This window comes from Dermacentor albipictus, chromosome 10, assembly GCF_038994185.2.
Source record: "Dermacentor albipictus isolate Rhodes 1998 colony chromosome 10, USDA_Dalb.pri_finalv2, whole genome shotgun sequence".
Classification (NCBI taxonomy): domain Eukaryota; kingdom Metazoa; phylum Arthropoda; class Arachnida; order Ixodida; family Ixodidae; genus Dermacentor; species Dermacentor albipictus.
The window spans coordinates 12,365,365-12,380,637 of NC_091830.1; the positions used below are offsets into that span (position 1 = coordinate 12,365,365).

The window sequence follows — 15,273 nt, forward strand, 5'->3', positions numbered from 1 at the left end:
AACAGGCAAGAACTATGCCTCCTTAAATAAGTGGCAACACATTTCTTCAAAGTTTGAGAAACGCCACACACTTCTTTCACATGAAGGGATCACACTTAGCAAGTATAACAGTTTGAAAACACTTGTAGGATCATTTGTTTAATGGTGAAGTTGTTTTGAAATGCTGAACTTTGTGTCAACATTTCGGGACATCGAGAACCAAATAAAGTTACTTACTTTGGAATGCAAGAGTCAAGGAAATGGATTTGGTTTGTTAAAGAAATGATGTATTTATTGCAGAGGGGATACTTAGGTAGCATTTGTTGTTTCGTTTCTTAATCCCGTAGAAAACGGGTGACTAACAGCATATCTGCAACGGTAGTACAGATGACTGTACGTGTATGCCAACTATGTACATGCATGCTGTCATGCGTTGAGCCATGTCGAGGGATGGCGTAGGTTACATGAAATGAAAGTCTGTGGGAGACCTGACAAAAAAAAAAAAACGCTTGTGCGATAGAAAGCAAGCAGAAGTGTGGCGCTTCTTTCTTCCGACTGCACCTGGCAGCCACGGCGACCACAGGAACAAAGTGAGCCGGTGTGCTGAAAAGTCGTGGCACAGTCGCCTCTGGTGTAGAGAAACTGAAACCGATTCATATAAACAAGTATCATGGTAAACCATTTAGGGTGCTCCGGCACTCGCTAGTGCAGTTTTAAAGGAAAACTTTTTCTTTGCCAACTCTCCCGGACTTCCCCGACCGTGGCTGCTGTTCGAGAGACAGCATCACAGCACTCTATGAAATAATCCCACAGTCTCATCAGACTATCAATATGGACATCATCAATATGGAGAATAGAAGACATATAAATCTTATTTACTGTAGCAGTTGTATTAAAATATGGCAAATCAGTTCTGCGGGATCCCGCAAGGGGCAGGAAGGAAAAAAATTTTCATCCACCTGAATGTAGCACGAAGCTACAAAGTATGTACTTTCATGCTACATTTAGGTATGTATAAGAGAATATCTATTTACAATTCTTCCCTTCCATTAAACAATTGTGAGTAGCACTTGTCTTTATTGGTTTTTATTGCACTAAGTTACTTGTTCAGTTATGGAAAACCAAATAGCCCAACAATCAATTCTAGAATATGTTCAGTTGGGTGGCAATTTTTCCCTTTCTTGTACTAAAATAACACGCAAGATGCACTACTCAGTGTTATATTTCAATTTTTGTTTTTATTTACTCTTTCACATTCTTGCAAATGTGAATCGGCTGCAAGTCGCAAGCTACGCTGATTCAGTGTTTGCTCGGAAAAACCAAAGGAGAAAGCGCTGTCGGACTATTTGGCACAGTAAGGCATTGTGAAAATACTCCACCTTTGTAGTTTTCTCTTTGTTGCCACGGAAATTTATTGGCAAGTATATACTCCAAATAATGTCGCCACTGATAAAAGTCTACCATCACAGTGATTTCACAAAGTAAACATGCTCACAGGTCACAAACACCCACACGTGAAGTGCGTTCACTTGAGGCCAACTTCGCGCACCAGTGCTTCAAGGGACAATTCAATTTCCGCGTCTATGTAGGCCTGGTAAGTCCATGCTGTCACGTAAAACGACAAAGTCTTCTCATCACCCTGCATGGCGACCTCTTCCACGATGCATTTTTTAATGCCCAACTCCTTTGCGAATGCTACAGCAATCTCACAGGCTGTATCATCTGCAAAAAGAAAAAATAAGAAAAGGATTTTTTCAAATCAAAGTTGGTGAATTGCTCAGAGAAGCTGTATTAATAAGAGGATTAAATGTATTAAACACACAATTTAATTTTGTTGAAGTTTACTGTGGGGTCAACTCCGATTTCCCCATCAAAATACATGTGAAATGCTGCCATGCTATCACTGGAGAATGGCAGAACCGATTTGAATAAAGCTCACAGCATTAAAAAAAAAAAAAAGCTGAGTTGTACTAACTGTAGAAAGTAGAGAAAAGAAGCATAAAAACAAAACGGAGACCTGAGGCCGAGAAATATTTGAACGGAAATTGCCAACAATAGGCAAGTTTGAAAAATGCATAGAAGCACAATGTTTACAAATCCACAACTCTGCACAAAGAACAGACACTATAGCAGTTCTGTTAACTCTGCCTGTTAAAGTATCGGAGTGGAAATATGTGATATACAAGTTTATGGCTCGCATGGAATATGAAATTCTTGCAATGCTTATGAGGATTTTGAAAAACTGCAACTTGCAAATTAGTGGTACATTACGAAGCGATACGCATTACATTAATTTCGTCTGCATTGGATTTCTCGGTAAAGGCAGTTTACAGAATTGTATAATTTTTTATTGCCCAGTTACGATTGTTGCAAACTGCTTCAAAATTGCAGAAATTTGTGATTTTTGAGAATTAGAGGATGTAGATTTTCGAAAATTACTTCCTCCAGCGGGTACATTGTTACTTCCTTTTAAATGCAACGAACCTCGTCAAATCGGTGCAGTGGACGCTGAGCACAACAATTCTGCCCGTTCCAATGTATTTATACAGAAGCGCTGCAGAAGTAAAGGTTTCTTTTAAGGGACCCCTCATGAGAATTAAACATTGCAAACAAACGAGCACTGTACGTGCATCACGTACCCAACCATGGCATGGTGCAAAAACAGCTGAAGTTTAAAATGGAAGCCTGCATGCCCTTCCTCTGGAAGGAGGGGGCTTCCAGCCAAAGTCAAGGTCATAAACACTTTTACATCGGATTCGCTGCCTGCAATGTTACTGATAATGGCACGTGACTTCAGTAAGTCATTCAATGCAGAGCACACAAGACCGCCAGTGACGAACTACCACTGGAAACAATTTTGAAAATAAACTGTTCGAACTATTTTTTAAAAAAAAGACGGTATATGCACCTGCACTTGTCATCTGCACCTGTCGTCTTCACCTGACGTCTGCACGCTATATCCTTGATGACAAGAGCGCTGCCTCTGGTTAAAATGTTTGCAGCTTGCTTATATGAACGAGTACAAAATAAAAAGGCACATTAGATCCACACGCTGTCAAAAAAAAAGTTTAAGCCACCCAAGTTAACGAAGCTGTCAAGTGCTACTTTCATCAGCGGTGGCTTACAGAAACGTTCGACTGGCCACGTGGTGAAGGGAACTTCGTCGACGCGCAATGAAGACGAGGTGTTGTGGAGGTCCACCACGGCTGACAAGTTGTTGACAATCGCAGTCATCTTGGTGACTTGCTGCTCCTGAAAGTTGCAACACATTTTATTATTTTTTTTATCCAAGCACATCATGTTACACTGAAGCTGTCCGTGAGAAATATTTCTTGAGGATAACTGAGGGCAATTGAAACTTTTACAATATTGGCAAGCCTCCCCCACCCCCTCCCCTTTTGCAACTTTCAACTTTTACAGCTGTGAAACCCCTAGCTGCAAAAAAAATCTATTGTCTGTCAGTAGTTTGATATTAGTTCCAGTTAAAAGTTCTTCAAACTGCATTTATTTTTACTGCACTCTAGCAAAACATAAAGTGGAACATCAGTGCATTTTACCACACATTTCTAGCATGAATTTCTAAAGACTGGTACCCTAGAGTCTGGACTAAGAATTCCCAGTAAATTGGTATGCTCTGCATATACGCTGCTTTCAATGTTACACCTACAACAATCCCCCTAATCTTGTGAATTAAAAGCTTGATTGTGAAATGCCACTTGAGTAAATGTCTAAAGGAAAAGTTCATTAAAACCAGAGTGGCAGTTTGAGCACATCGGTAATCCATAAGAACTTTGAAAGGTGCAAACTGGGCACGGACAAAAGGGCACACATACACGCACACACACACACAAGCGCTACTTCCAACAATTTATTCTTGCGATTCTGTTGCTACTTTGCATACAACCGAGAGCAACATGGGCGACTCAGTGTCAAGAACTGAAAAAATACACAAAGGCTTGGCAATCTATCAGTTCTAAGTAATCCGCATTGGCCCACCCAGAAAATCAATTTTGCTGTTAGCGCGATGCATGGCATGCTTACACACATTTCACCCAGCTTTCCGATCTCTTCTGCTTTGATAATCTCTCTTGCAAGCTGAAACTTGCTTCGGCCAAAAATTCTGCAGCTGTCAATAAATGGACGACAGCCGCATGTCTTACAATGCATCGCAAGAAACCCACCAGCAATGTTTTTAACTTTGTAAGAGTGCTCTCACAACCAATCGTTCAGGCAACAGTCGGTTTGCCCAACAGCAGCAATAGGATCGCAAAAATGAATTGTTAGAAGTAGCACCTGTGTTTGTGTACATATGCACCTTTCTCATTTGTGCCAAGTTCGCACTTTTTAACATTCCATTCTTAATTCGCAAGTGACATTGCAGGCATTTTCAAGTGGTCTACGACTGCTTTTTGCCTGTGGGACCCCCGAACAATTGCAGATGAAGACGGCTTGACCAGACAAGTAATCCATCCAGTGATTATGAAAGGTGTCCAAATGTCTACCATCACAGATGATATGTTACCAAAAGATTTACTGTTTGCAGAGAAGCCGGTGACACAACAGTTCCCAACATTTCCCATTTCATCCAAATGGATTACTCGCACACACACGCACAAAAAGAAAGAAAAATTTTTCTCAATATTTGCTACGCTGTGTTTAACAACAATGTAAGCCTTCCAGAAAACAGCTGGTACATATTAGAAAGAATACACGTACTTGCTAACTTTGGAATCTGAAATAAATTACAGCCGAAGCCAGCAAAATACTAAAGGTTGGTGAAAAATGCCAAGGAAAGGTTTCAATACTCAAGACATTGACTGTTTATTAAAGAATTATTTCTATATTTATAGCAAGAATGACCAGAAGCACAGACTAAGAGCAATGTTTGCAAGATTATTCATGAGATATCTGCGAAGTAGCAGCTGAAATCTCGGTTTCTGTTATCCATTTGCCCAGCAAGTTGGTATCTCTGCTGCATGGTTAGGCCCGAATAATCTACCTGTCTTAATAATGACTCCACAAAAAATTGGCCAGCAAGTGTATTTGTGTTCTTTCAGAACAAGTTTTGGCCTAAGATAGACACCGATTGAAAAAGATGATAAAATTGTTGGTGTCAATAGTCCAAATCGTTTTACAATAAAATTGTAAAAGCTGACAGGTATGAATATACATGGCAGGCCTACCACTATGTGCAAGGGGCCGATAGTTTAACAATATTGTGCAAGCATCGAATGGCTGGATCCTGCTGATCTCAAGCTTATCTCTCTTGTTGCTTTGCATCGCTAGAAGGCACTCGCCAGTCGGCCAGTCTACACTCAAAATCGTTTGACTGCACATTATGAAAGTAACTGAGCGAATCCACTTTTACCATCTCAGTCCACACGTCAAGAAGCAAGGAACAAAGCTCCAAGAGCTTCTCATCACTGGCTTCTGTTTCATCTGAAGCTTCATCCTCTTTAGCCTGCAGGCTGTACGACAAATATAAGAGAACAGTCAGGGCCACCACACTATAGATTAACATGCAATTAGACAGGCATATATATATTCATTAAAGAACATAAAGCCACAGTTAAAACATCATGACCAGTCAATTGATAAAATACATAAGCATAAAGCAAGAGTAAGATATGATGAACCAAGTCACTAATTTAATTAAATCAGCAGCGGGAACCACGTGACACCCACACTCTTGAATCATCTCTCAGTGCTCTTCTACAAGAATGAGCAAAGCCTGCTTTATTCCCAAGAGCCCTCTGTAAAACAGTGTGTTTTAGAGAGTAATCTAAAATACATAGTGTGATTCACAACTATCCACTATGCGAGTTACAAATGTACCCAGGTACCTCGCAGAACATACAGCACTAAAATGCTAAAGCACACCATTACCAAGATAACAGCGATTTTCACTGCTGAAGGTTACTGTTGTGGGATAGCTGTTCGAAGCACAGCACATTTTCGTGAAGTTCATGTCAGTAGGGTTGCTGTTTTACTGGTAACCACGACAGTAGGATTTTTTACATTGCCTGTATCACATGCTGCAAACTTGCACTGTGCTTCTCGTAGCTGCGATTTCTGTAAATGAGAACTTCGCACTGCTGTTCGTGGTGGCTGCTATTTTTGATTTTGTGAGAGCTCAGTAGAAAACCGAATTTCTCACAAATGAAAGAATTTCAGCCACTGTGAATGGCAATGCACAGTTCTCATTTGCAGAAATCACAGCTGCGAGAAGCACAGTGCTAGTTTGCAGCATGTAATACAGAGGATGTAAAAATCCTACTGCCGCGATGACCAGTAAAACAGTAACCCTACTGACATGAACTTCACGAAACTGTTCTGTCTGTACTGTGCTTTGAGCAGCTATCCCACAATAGTTATATCACTTTCTCGGCAGATATGTTTGTGGATTATATGTGCGCTGAATGCAAGACCAGCAAACAAGCCTATATAGCCGCGGTATGCTCGCAGACAAGGTAGCGCCAGTAAATTAAATAACCTAAATTCTTACACAAAACCTGAACATATAATGTCGGCTCATAACTATCTCTGAAGTAGACAGCTAGAGCTCTTTGTGTAATAGTGCAGTGTAGTCACTGAGCTACTTGAATGTCACGATTTTCTTTGATTTAGCCATTCGGTATGTGCCGCTAGGAGCATGTCTAATCTTGGCTCATCTCCAGAATGGGTTTGTTCCATTATGACACGCCCCGTAAAGTATCCTTCAATGTAGCTAGATACGTGTCATACTTCTCTGCGCGGACACGAGTCACTGCCATTCTTCCCTCGACAAGCACCATACATTGCCCTTGTCCTAAAGAGATTTCTGCTTATACGACTCACACTCTCCAGCCGCCTGATCTGGTGCTTGCATTTCAGCATAGCTTGTGAGCGGTGTAGTGAATAAACATAAAAACTGCATGAGATCAGACGTTGCACAGGATGAAGTCAAGCACAACTGTACACCCCACCAAAGCTTTGTTTGCACATAGTCCGACATATGTGCATTGGATCTGCATATTTAAAAAAAAATTATTTGCATATGAAAGCAACGTAAAAGAAACCAGAACCTTTTACATATATTATTTTAAAAGCATTTTTCGATTCACTCCAGTAAATGTTTTACTTTGAACACGTCTTTCCCAACAGTCTTTACTTTGTGCACATCTTTTATTAATTTTCTGGTATCTGCCAAATTCTTGGACCATCCTTTGCTGAGGCACTTGTGCAGAGGAAGCTATACACAAGTGCTGCGCCTCCGAACACACAAAAATAGCATGCACAGAAGGGCAGACGGTACATTTGCCGCATCTGCGAATTCGCACCATGTGAAACAGAGGCGGGCGCCTTCGTTTTGTTCACACGTGACCGGCAGTGCGCTGAAAAGGTCCTCGCGCACACTTGCCTTTTCAGCTTCGCGCCGGCTATCCTATTCAGCAGCACGGCTCCGTTGGCTCGCAGGGTGTCCCATCTCTGCGACAAGTTGTAAATGTCAGCGCAGCTGTCTTTTATCTTTCGGGCGATACCGGTCAAGTTGCCCTTGGCAGAGCTGGTAGCGCTGCGATCTGTACGCGAAACAAGCATACACGTCCGATGAAACAACTCCCGTCTTTGCTTGGTTCGTTAACATTTGCACCTGAGATGTGCAGTGACAGGAAGTAAACGCAAGCGCCCCCACCTGAAACGGGAGAAAATGTGACAGCTTTCGGAGAAGTAGGAGTGTCCATTGTAGTACGCACATGGCATTTGTTTTCAAATTGAAAAACTAAAACTCACCGCTGACGCCTGCGCATACTCGCGGAGGTGTGCTGGTATCCACGATGTAGTGCACATTGTGGACTACCAAAAATAAGTCTTTTAGGCAAGTGTGTCTACGCCTGTAAAGACATCTATAAAGCAACTGAATTACCCTCTTGCGTGACTTTTTTTTATGATTAAATCTGCTTTATTTTGCGGCGCGTGGCAACTGCTGCTGGGACGGTGGTACCTTATATTTACTTGTTAAAGGACGAATAATACGGTACGTTAATCCTCAGTGATCCTTGAGATCGTCTTGCGATCTTGCTTCCGTTGTGTTAATTTTGTGTAACAATTCACAACCAGCTGTCTTGAAGGCGCCTTAAGACGAAATAAGTGTTGAAACCCGTGCAGAATGTTAGCTTCGTACGTTGGAAGCGGTTGCTCAACGCTTCTTGCCTCGCTAGCGAAGGTCGTGTTTGAACACCTTAGGATCTCAGGGGGAAAAAAAAGGAAGAAAAAAAAACAGATAAGCGTTATCATCTCAATCGTCGATGCGCGCTTCCACGCGCAGCTGGGCACGTAGCTGGCACTCCACTAGGAATCGAGCAACTACCACAAGGCCTGTCGTGATCGCAACATGAATGAACCGAAGCCGTCCAGCAAACACGGAGATGCCAAGCGCGACAACCCCAAACAGGAGAAGCACGCCGAGGTCAAGCCGACTGATGCCAAGACTGTCGAAGCTGTATTTCTTGGAGCCTGCGTGGTCGATCTGATCAGGTAACGGCTGCAGAAATGACACGTTAACCCCCTGAGTTACATATCGATTCTTGCATGCCACCAAAATAACTCGGTCAGTGCCCCCAGGAACATTTTCTGGAAAGGGAAAAGGGAGAGAGAGTGGGCTTGCGGCCCAGCATTTCGGGGAGGAGGAGAAGGGGGGACGTGCCCGCGTGTGCGCCCCCCCCCCTTTGGCCACACCCCTGAAATATATATCTTCCAGCAGGTGTATAAGGGATAATGGATAGTATATTAATTTGAGAATAAGAGAGAATCAACAATTAAATGTTTATGGTTGAATGAAAGGACAAGATCTATGGCAACATTTAATTCAAACTAATGAAAATACGCCTGTGTAATTCTGTGCTCACATAGTGAATTTAAATATCCTTGGTTTTTGCTTTCACAGCTATGCTGATCGTTTCCCAGCACCTGGGGAGACGCTGATTGGTAATGACTTTGTCATGGGTCATGGTGGCAAGGGAGCCAATTCCTGTGTCATGGCTGCTCGCATGGGATTGGCATGCTGCTTGATCGCAAAAGTGAGTTTGCACCTTTCTCAAAATTTGCGTGTACGTAACTTTGCTTTATTGGTGCTTATCATACAGGTAATGACCATGGAAGAAATTGTATTTTGTAGAAGAGCCGACGTTGTCCCTTCTGTGGCATCATAAAATTGTGTGTAACACCAGAGTTATACCTTACTTTCACATCCAGCCTAATCACGTATCGCTGATTTGCACTTTTCTTCGATCCATCACGCAGCGCTTCAAGACTGCTGCCTTGTTCCACCAAAATGGCAAGGCAGCTTAGTCAAAAAGCAATGCTTTAATTGTCATATGTTGGCAAGTTGCTTTACAGCACAACAAAATAAAGCTGCACAATAGACTGATTCACTTACACCTTGCTGAGCCTTACCAGCACTATGGAATGCCGTGAATGGCCCTTAAAAATAGTGGCATTGATGACCTGCATGCAGTCAATCAATTTGTTTTCAACAAACAGAGCGTTATCACTTTTCCAAATGTGAGCACCCCAGGTTCTGCACGTGGCTGAGTCAATCAAACAGTGAGGGGAATGGTTAACAGCAGGCAAGCATAATGCAGTGATCCCTCTCAGTCATCAGCTTCCACTTGCTACCTGGTGATTGTGGGTGCACCGATCAAGTTGAAGCACGCATGAAATGGAATATTGGAGTAGGATTATCTTCAAGATCCTGGGTTTGTCGATCTCCATCGTCATCGTCTGCAGCAGCAGAAGTCTGAGTTGGACAAAGGCCTTTCCCAGAAATCTCGAGGTATCTGTGGAGGTCGAACCGATCCTAAGCATGCATATTTCTTAAACTCAAACTGATGCATACGGCCCCCTGTAATGTGTTTCTTTTGCCTTGGCACCCATTCTGTTACTTTAACAGAACATGAATTATCAATTCTGTGCATTCATTACAGTCAAACATCAACAAATTAGTGGATATAATGAAGCAAATCCAAAATTTTCTTGCCAGTATCAGCATGTAACGAATGAATAAAGAAGATTGAGCTTAATGAAGGTATATTTGTGTCAGATGCGATATTGTTATAACTGATTCCCTCCCCTTCTGCAATTCTTTCTCAACTACAGTGTTAATGCACTGCTTTATATGTCTTGATGTTATTACATATCATTTGCCTGTTTACAAAAAACAAAAACAATAGACACAAAAAGAAAAGACAAGCTGTGTCTATCTTTCCTTTCCTTCGTGATGTTTTTGCACACTGCTTGCCTCAAGAGTAAAGCGATCCCAGTTGCAAAATGTGTAACTGCCTATATATCAGCATTTTTTTCATCTTGCTCAGGTTGGCAGTGACAAGATTGGAAAGGACTACTTGCAGTACCTTCGTGATATTAAAGTCAACACAGGTGTGTGCTGTCGTCTGCTCCTAATCTAGAACTTACTTCTGTCAAAGCGTGTTCATGCCATCTGCATGTCGATCTGTTGTCTTTTAGATCACGTCAGGCCGGCAGACACAAGGGCAAACAATGCCACGGCCAACATCATTGTAACAAAGAAAGGTGGGACTGACAGCAGCTTCTTTTTGTAACTCCTGACAGTTTATAGTCCACTAAGAGGCTTCAGCAGTGTTTGCTTGAATGAATGAGTGCATAGTCCTTTCCATAGAAATCCAGTATTCATGACATGAACAAGCAATCATACAATTTTACAATAAAAGTACTGTACCGTGATAGCTAGTGCTAGTGTGTATACATGATGTTCAGTACATGTATATCATTCATTCATTCATTCATTAAATTAATGCTTAAAAAAATGTTTAAAACTTACTTTGATAAATCCAATAATTCATTACATCCATTTTTGTTTATGTTTGATGGTATATGAGGCTTGGTAAAACGGACCACATGAAGAAATGATAGTGGACAATCGCAGCTAGAAATTTCCTCACCGGCTTCTCGTGACGTCCATGAATTGTGGCGCTGCCCACATCTTTTTTCTAAGTGACGAGTGCAGACAATGGAAATTAATATCTTTTAAATTGTACTTTCATTGCAGGTCATAACTGCATCGTCTACGTCCCCGGAGCTGCGGCATTGCTCCTGCCGCAAGACGTGCAAGATGCCGAGCAAGTGATCAAGAACGCAAAGATTCTGGTGGCCCTCTTCGAATGCTCCAGACAGACATTGATGGAGGCCCTGAAGATTGCTCGGAAGTATAATGGTACATCAAGGGCATGCTAGCTTAATGACATTCCATTCGGGCACTTAAACCTTAACAAAATTCCACATTGGCTAAACTTGTTATAAATGAATAGTATACGTGCCACTGGAGCGATCTTGGCAAAGCTGGAATGCTGGTAATGTGTGTGTGTGTGTGTGTGTGTGTGTGTGTGTGTGTGTTTTTTTTTTTTTGTTAGCAGCCTTTAAAGAGCACCTAAGCAGATGGTGCGGTAGTTGTCACTGTGACATAAGTGCCGGCACATCACCTCCGGGATTTTTCAGTATGCCACGGGCACCCCCTTATCTCGGAGAAAATGCTGAGGTGCCGCACATTTTAGGTCATGCATTACTTCCGACAAGCAGTGGTGGCGCAGTTTCTTTCCTCCAGATTTGGTACGAAAAACGCTGCTATTTTTGCAAGGGCGCTTCGACTCGTGTTTCAAACGTCAAATTTTGCACGGCGGCTCCTCGTTATTTACATTAGGGTAAACTAGACTTTTTTGACTTGCTCCAAAATTTGCTTGCAGTTAGCCTTTAAACGCACAGCATGTAGCAAGGTCAGGGAAAAAGAACAGGTGCACCATTAACCACTGCAATCGATATGTTGACTGTGCACAAGGCATACTTTACATGATGCTTTTGTTATAGTTCAAAAAAAAAGAAAAAAAAAAGAATGAAGCAGTTTCACCCGAGGCTGAAGCAGTTAAAGCGACGGCAAGCTTTAGCATTGCTGGCATGATGAAGAGCACCGCCATCGGCGATGCAGGCATCGCATCTCGATGGCGCTCAAGATGTGAGCAAAGGAAAACCGTTGGCGTTTGTCATCGTCAAAAAGAAGAAAAAAAGGATTAGATGAATTTAACCATCGCTGCTCGTTGCACTCGGACCAGTGCACGCAAATAACGATGTGGTTTGCACACATCTGCTCGGCAGGAACGCTAACGGGCTCGGGCAACAGTTCTCGTGCCAGTAGCGGCGGCTGACCTGGCTGTGGCAGGGCCAACTGGTTTAGTTATTTGCAGCGCATTTATTCAACCCCAGCTTTAATTTATTTTCTTTTTTTTTTTTCTCTGCAGTGACGACATTCGTAAACGCTGCTCCGTACGATCCTGCAATGACGGACGACGTTTACAAGTTGATTGACATCCTCTGCGTTAACGAGACTGAGGTGCGTGCAATGCTGTCCGAGCACTGTGTCGTGTTATTCCTCTTAATGGAAAAATGGAAAGAGACTCATTTATTAAAGATGTCCTGCGGTAGATATTGCAGTTGTGTCGCATTAAGCTGTGTTACTCGGAGGTGGATGCTACTTGTCAGGCAAATTGCTGAGTGATGTTAGTTAAGGAAATCCCACTAATTATCTTTCTAATTAATCGCTTTAGAGCATGTCCTGATGGTGGATTTAAAGCTGAGCAGTAAAGCAGAAACCCTGTGCGTGGCATCACTCTTGAGCAATATTATCCTCCATATCCGTGGCAAAATGCATTGATACTCCCATGAACTATTGTTGGTACAGCTTAAAGTGAAGCACTGATAAGTCCTCATCTCGATCCAGGCCAGCAAACTCACCGGCCTGAAGGTGCACACCAAGGCCGAGTGTCAGGTTGCCGCAGACGCTCTGCTGGCCAAAGGGTGCCACACGGTGATAATAACCTTTGGTGACCAGGGCGCCTACTTTTGCACCAGCGCCAACCGCCTGCTCACTCACATCCCAGCTGAGAAGGTTGACGTTGAGGATACGACGGTTAGTACATTACTCATGCGAGTTTAGACAAGTTGTTTTTGTTTGTGCAAGTACACTTGGCCATGAAGGTTGGGTTCCACGACAAGTGCGAATTGCTGGTTCATTAAGGCATGTTGCTTCTAGTAAATCGCCATGCGAGTCGCAATAAAGGGCGCTTTAGATTAAAACTTTGAATTCGAAGCTATGCATCCAAGATGTTTAGGAATTAAGCTTTTCCATTATTCCCTTGTCCCATCAACCCCTTGTCCCATCAACCCCTTGTCCCATCAACTTTTGTGGTCGACTGCACCTTGGACTTGCCAAAGCAGCTCTGCAGCTATGGCTGCTGCTGAGCAGAAGGTTGTAGGTTCAATTCGCAATACAGCCTTATTTCATTGGGAACAGAATGCAAAGGCAGTCATGTAATAATGTCTGCATGCATGCTAAAAATGAACTCCACGTTGGCAAAATTAATTGTAGCCCCCTCCTCTACAGTGTCTCCTAGTCTTTGTGTTGCTTTGGGACACTATGCCCATTGATTTGATTGTTGATCAATCGATCATTGATCAATTAATCAGCTCTCTTTCTGCCTGCTTGCACAGGGAGCCGGCGACGCATTCAACGGGGCGTTTGCGTACCACTACGTGCGACACCGTGACATGCCCCTGGCGGACACCATCAAGAAGGCGTGCGACGTGGCGAGCATCACAGTCCAGTCGCCCGGCACCCAGCTTAGTTACCCCCAGCGTGCCGACATTCCAGAGAGCCTGCTGTAGGAGTTTGCACCTACCGATCGGGATACCTGCAGGATGGCAGTTTGTGTATGCGTGCATATAAATCAGTGTGCCGAAAGAGAAAAATGTATGTGCCTTGTAGCTCAAGTGCGCCTTTGCATGTGCTGCAAAGAAGTCCTCGATTAAAGCTAGATCGATAGATTAATGGGCGATCTTATGTTTAATATTTCACACGTTTTCAACACTACTGGTTGTTGAGAGTTGTTGCCATCTCTGTAAAGTCGCTCAACCTTATTTGAAATTGCTACCAGATCATTGTCTCATTTCAAAAAATTGTTTTCTGTGTGTCAATACATCACTTCGTTGCGCAGAAAATAACCGCTGGAGGTGCTGCTGCTGCTGCTCAATTTGAACAGCCCACTCCAATATGGTCATAGTGACGTAATCTTCACGTCACCCCTCTGTGAATCAGACTGTGCTGACATCGCGCGAGAGGTACCCTAGTCTAACACAGGTGGCGCCACTTTGCTTTTTTTTTTCTCGCTTACAAAAGCTCTGTTTTCGTTACAAATGACAAATACGTTAGCAACCTATTGAGGGGTTTTTGCTATACATGTACAACAGTGCTAATCTGTCCCGCTTGGTTTCTGCCGTACATGTAGGGGGCTGGGGTGTGGGGCAATCTTATATTTCACACATGTTCAGCACCACTAATTGTTGAGAGGTGCTGCCATCTCTATGAAGTCGCACGACCTTATTTGAAATTGCATCTCCACTCACGAGGGTGCACAAGTTGGCTTGCTAGCCTCCAGGGTGCAAGGTGTGCACGGAGGTGATGGGATCGCCTTTTCCGAACACCGCTATCATGTTTCCAGTAGCTTTCCATTTGCCCAAGGCAACTGCACACAGCACAGGTGTAGCCAGCGCCCGAAATAAAGAGAGGACACGCGATTCATGCAACAAGGCACATTGCAATGAGCCCTGCTTCCAGAGTACCATACTGTAAAGAAAAACTAGACATATTTTTCTACATCTCAGACAGTAGCAGACACTCCTGCCTGTACTCTCATACTCTCCGTACGTGAAACACACTTTTGTGGGAACATGTTGTTGACCACGAATTTTGCTGTAGAAATGTTTCTCGATCTCTCACTGTGTAGATTGTTTGTGCATGTAAAGTGTTTTTGAGACTAAGTATTGTTTGCAATAAATTTTTACTGTGTTCATAAGATTTCGATCACTTCCTACTTCTGCAAACTACAATTTAGAAGTTTTACAGGGTTAAACAAGCTTAATCTTTCAATCTAGCTCGACTTAAGGTTCCCATTCAGTGCCCCTTTAAAGCGATTTTAATGAGAAACGATGAGGCGCATTAAAAAATTAAGTGTCTGCGATAGCCAAGTAGCGACTATCGTAGAAGGCCTGGCAAGCCAGGAAAGATGCAGCAACAAATCACGAGTGGCGACCCCGCCTTGAAGTTGGCACGCCCATTTGCCGTGGCGTCACAAGTTGTGACGGCATCTGCTCAGGCCTAGGTAATTCTTTATCATTCTTATCAGTAAAGATGGACTATACACATGTTTTCTAAGAGATCCAGAGAATGAACCTGGC

General features: G+C 43.0%; 2 protein-coding genes across 2 annotated transcripts; one reads left to right on the top strand and one right to left on the bottom strand.

The window, feature by feature from the left end:
* Nucleotides 1-244: 244 nt before the first annotated feature.
* On the bottom strand, nucleotides 245-7,790 carry LOC139050401 (cyclin-dependent kinase 2-interacting protein-like). Its single transcript, XM_070526708.1, has 5 exons — nucleotides 7,652-7,790; nucleotides 7,379-7,538; nucleotides 5,348-5,447; nucleotides 3,105-3,231; nucleotides 245-1,701 (listed from the first exon to the last, which is right to left on the bottom strand). Exons 1-5 carry the CDS (start codon nucleotides 7,698-7,700, stop codon nucleotides 1,505-1,507), a joined length of 633 nt encoding a protein of 210 aa, XP_070382809.1. The 5' UTR covers nucleotides 7,701-7,790; the 3' UTR covers nucleotides 245-1,504.
* Nucleotides 7,791-7,841: 51 nt separating this feature from the next.
* Nucleotides 7,842-14,891, top strand: LOC139050400 (ribokinase-like). The gene is made up of 9 exons (XM_070526707.1): nucleotides 7,842-7,993; nucleotides 8,285-8,493; nucleotides 8,903-9,035; nucleotides 10,329-10,392; nucleotides 10,480-10,545; nucleotides 11,042-11,206; nucleotides 12,282-12,373; nucleotides 12,761-12,949; nucleotides 13,531-14,891. Exons 2-9 carry the CDS (start codon nucleotides 8,351-8,353, stop codon nucleotides 13,702-13,704), a joined length of 1,026 nt encoding a protein of 341 aa, XP_070382808.1. The 5' UTR covers nucleotides 7,842-7,993; nucleotides 8,285-8,350; the 3' UTR covers nucleotides 13,705-14,891.
* The last annotated feature ends 382 nt before the right edge of the window (nucleotides 14,892-15,273 follow it).

Bases quoted from the DNA above. Each gene is read 5' to 3' on its own strand.
- LOC139050400 (XM_070526707.1), top strand. From the start codon at position 8,351: ATGAATGAACCGAAGCCGTCCAGCAAACACGGAGATGCCAAGCGCGAC. The intron at 9,036-10,328 runs GTGAGTTTGCAC...CATCTTGCTCAG, and splicing joins CATGCTGCTTGATCGCAAAA to GTTGGCAGTGACAAGATTGG. The intron at 12,950-13,530 runs GTTAGTACATTA...CTGCTTGCACAG, and splicing joins TTGACGTTGAGGATACGACG to GGAGCCGGCGACGCATTCAA.
- LOC139050401 (XM_070526708.1), bottom strand. From the start codon at position 7,700: ATGGACACTCCTACTTCTCCGAAAGCTGTCACATTTTCTCCCGTTTCA. The intron at 5,448-7,378 runs GCAAGTGTGCGC...TTTGTCGTACAG, and splicing joins GCCGGCGCGAAGCTGAAAAG to CCTGCAGGCTAAAGAGGATG. The intron at 1,702-3,104 runs GTAAGCCACCGC...TTCTTTTTGCAG, and splicing joins GTGGCCAGTCGAACGTTTCT to ATGATACAGCCTGTGAGATT.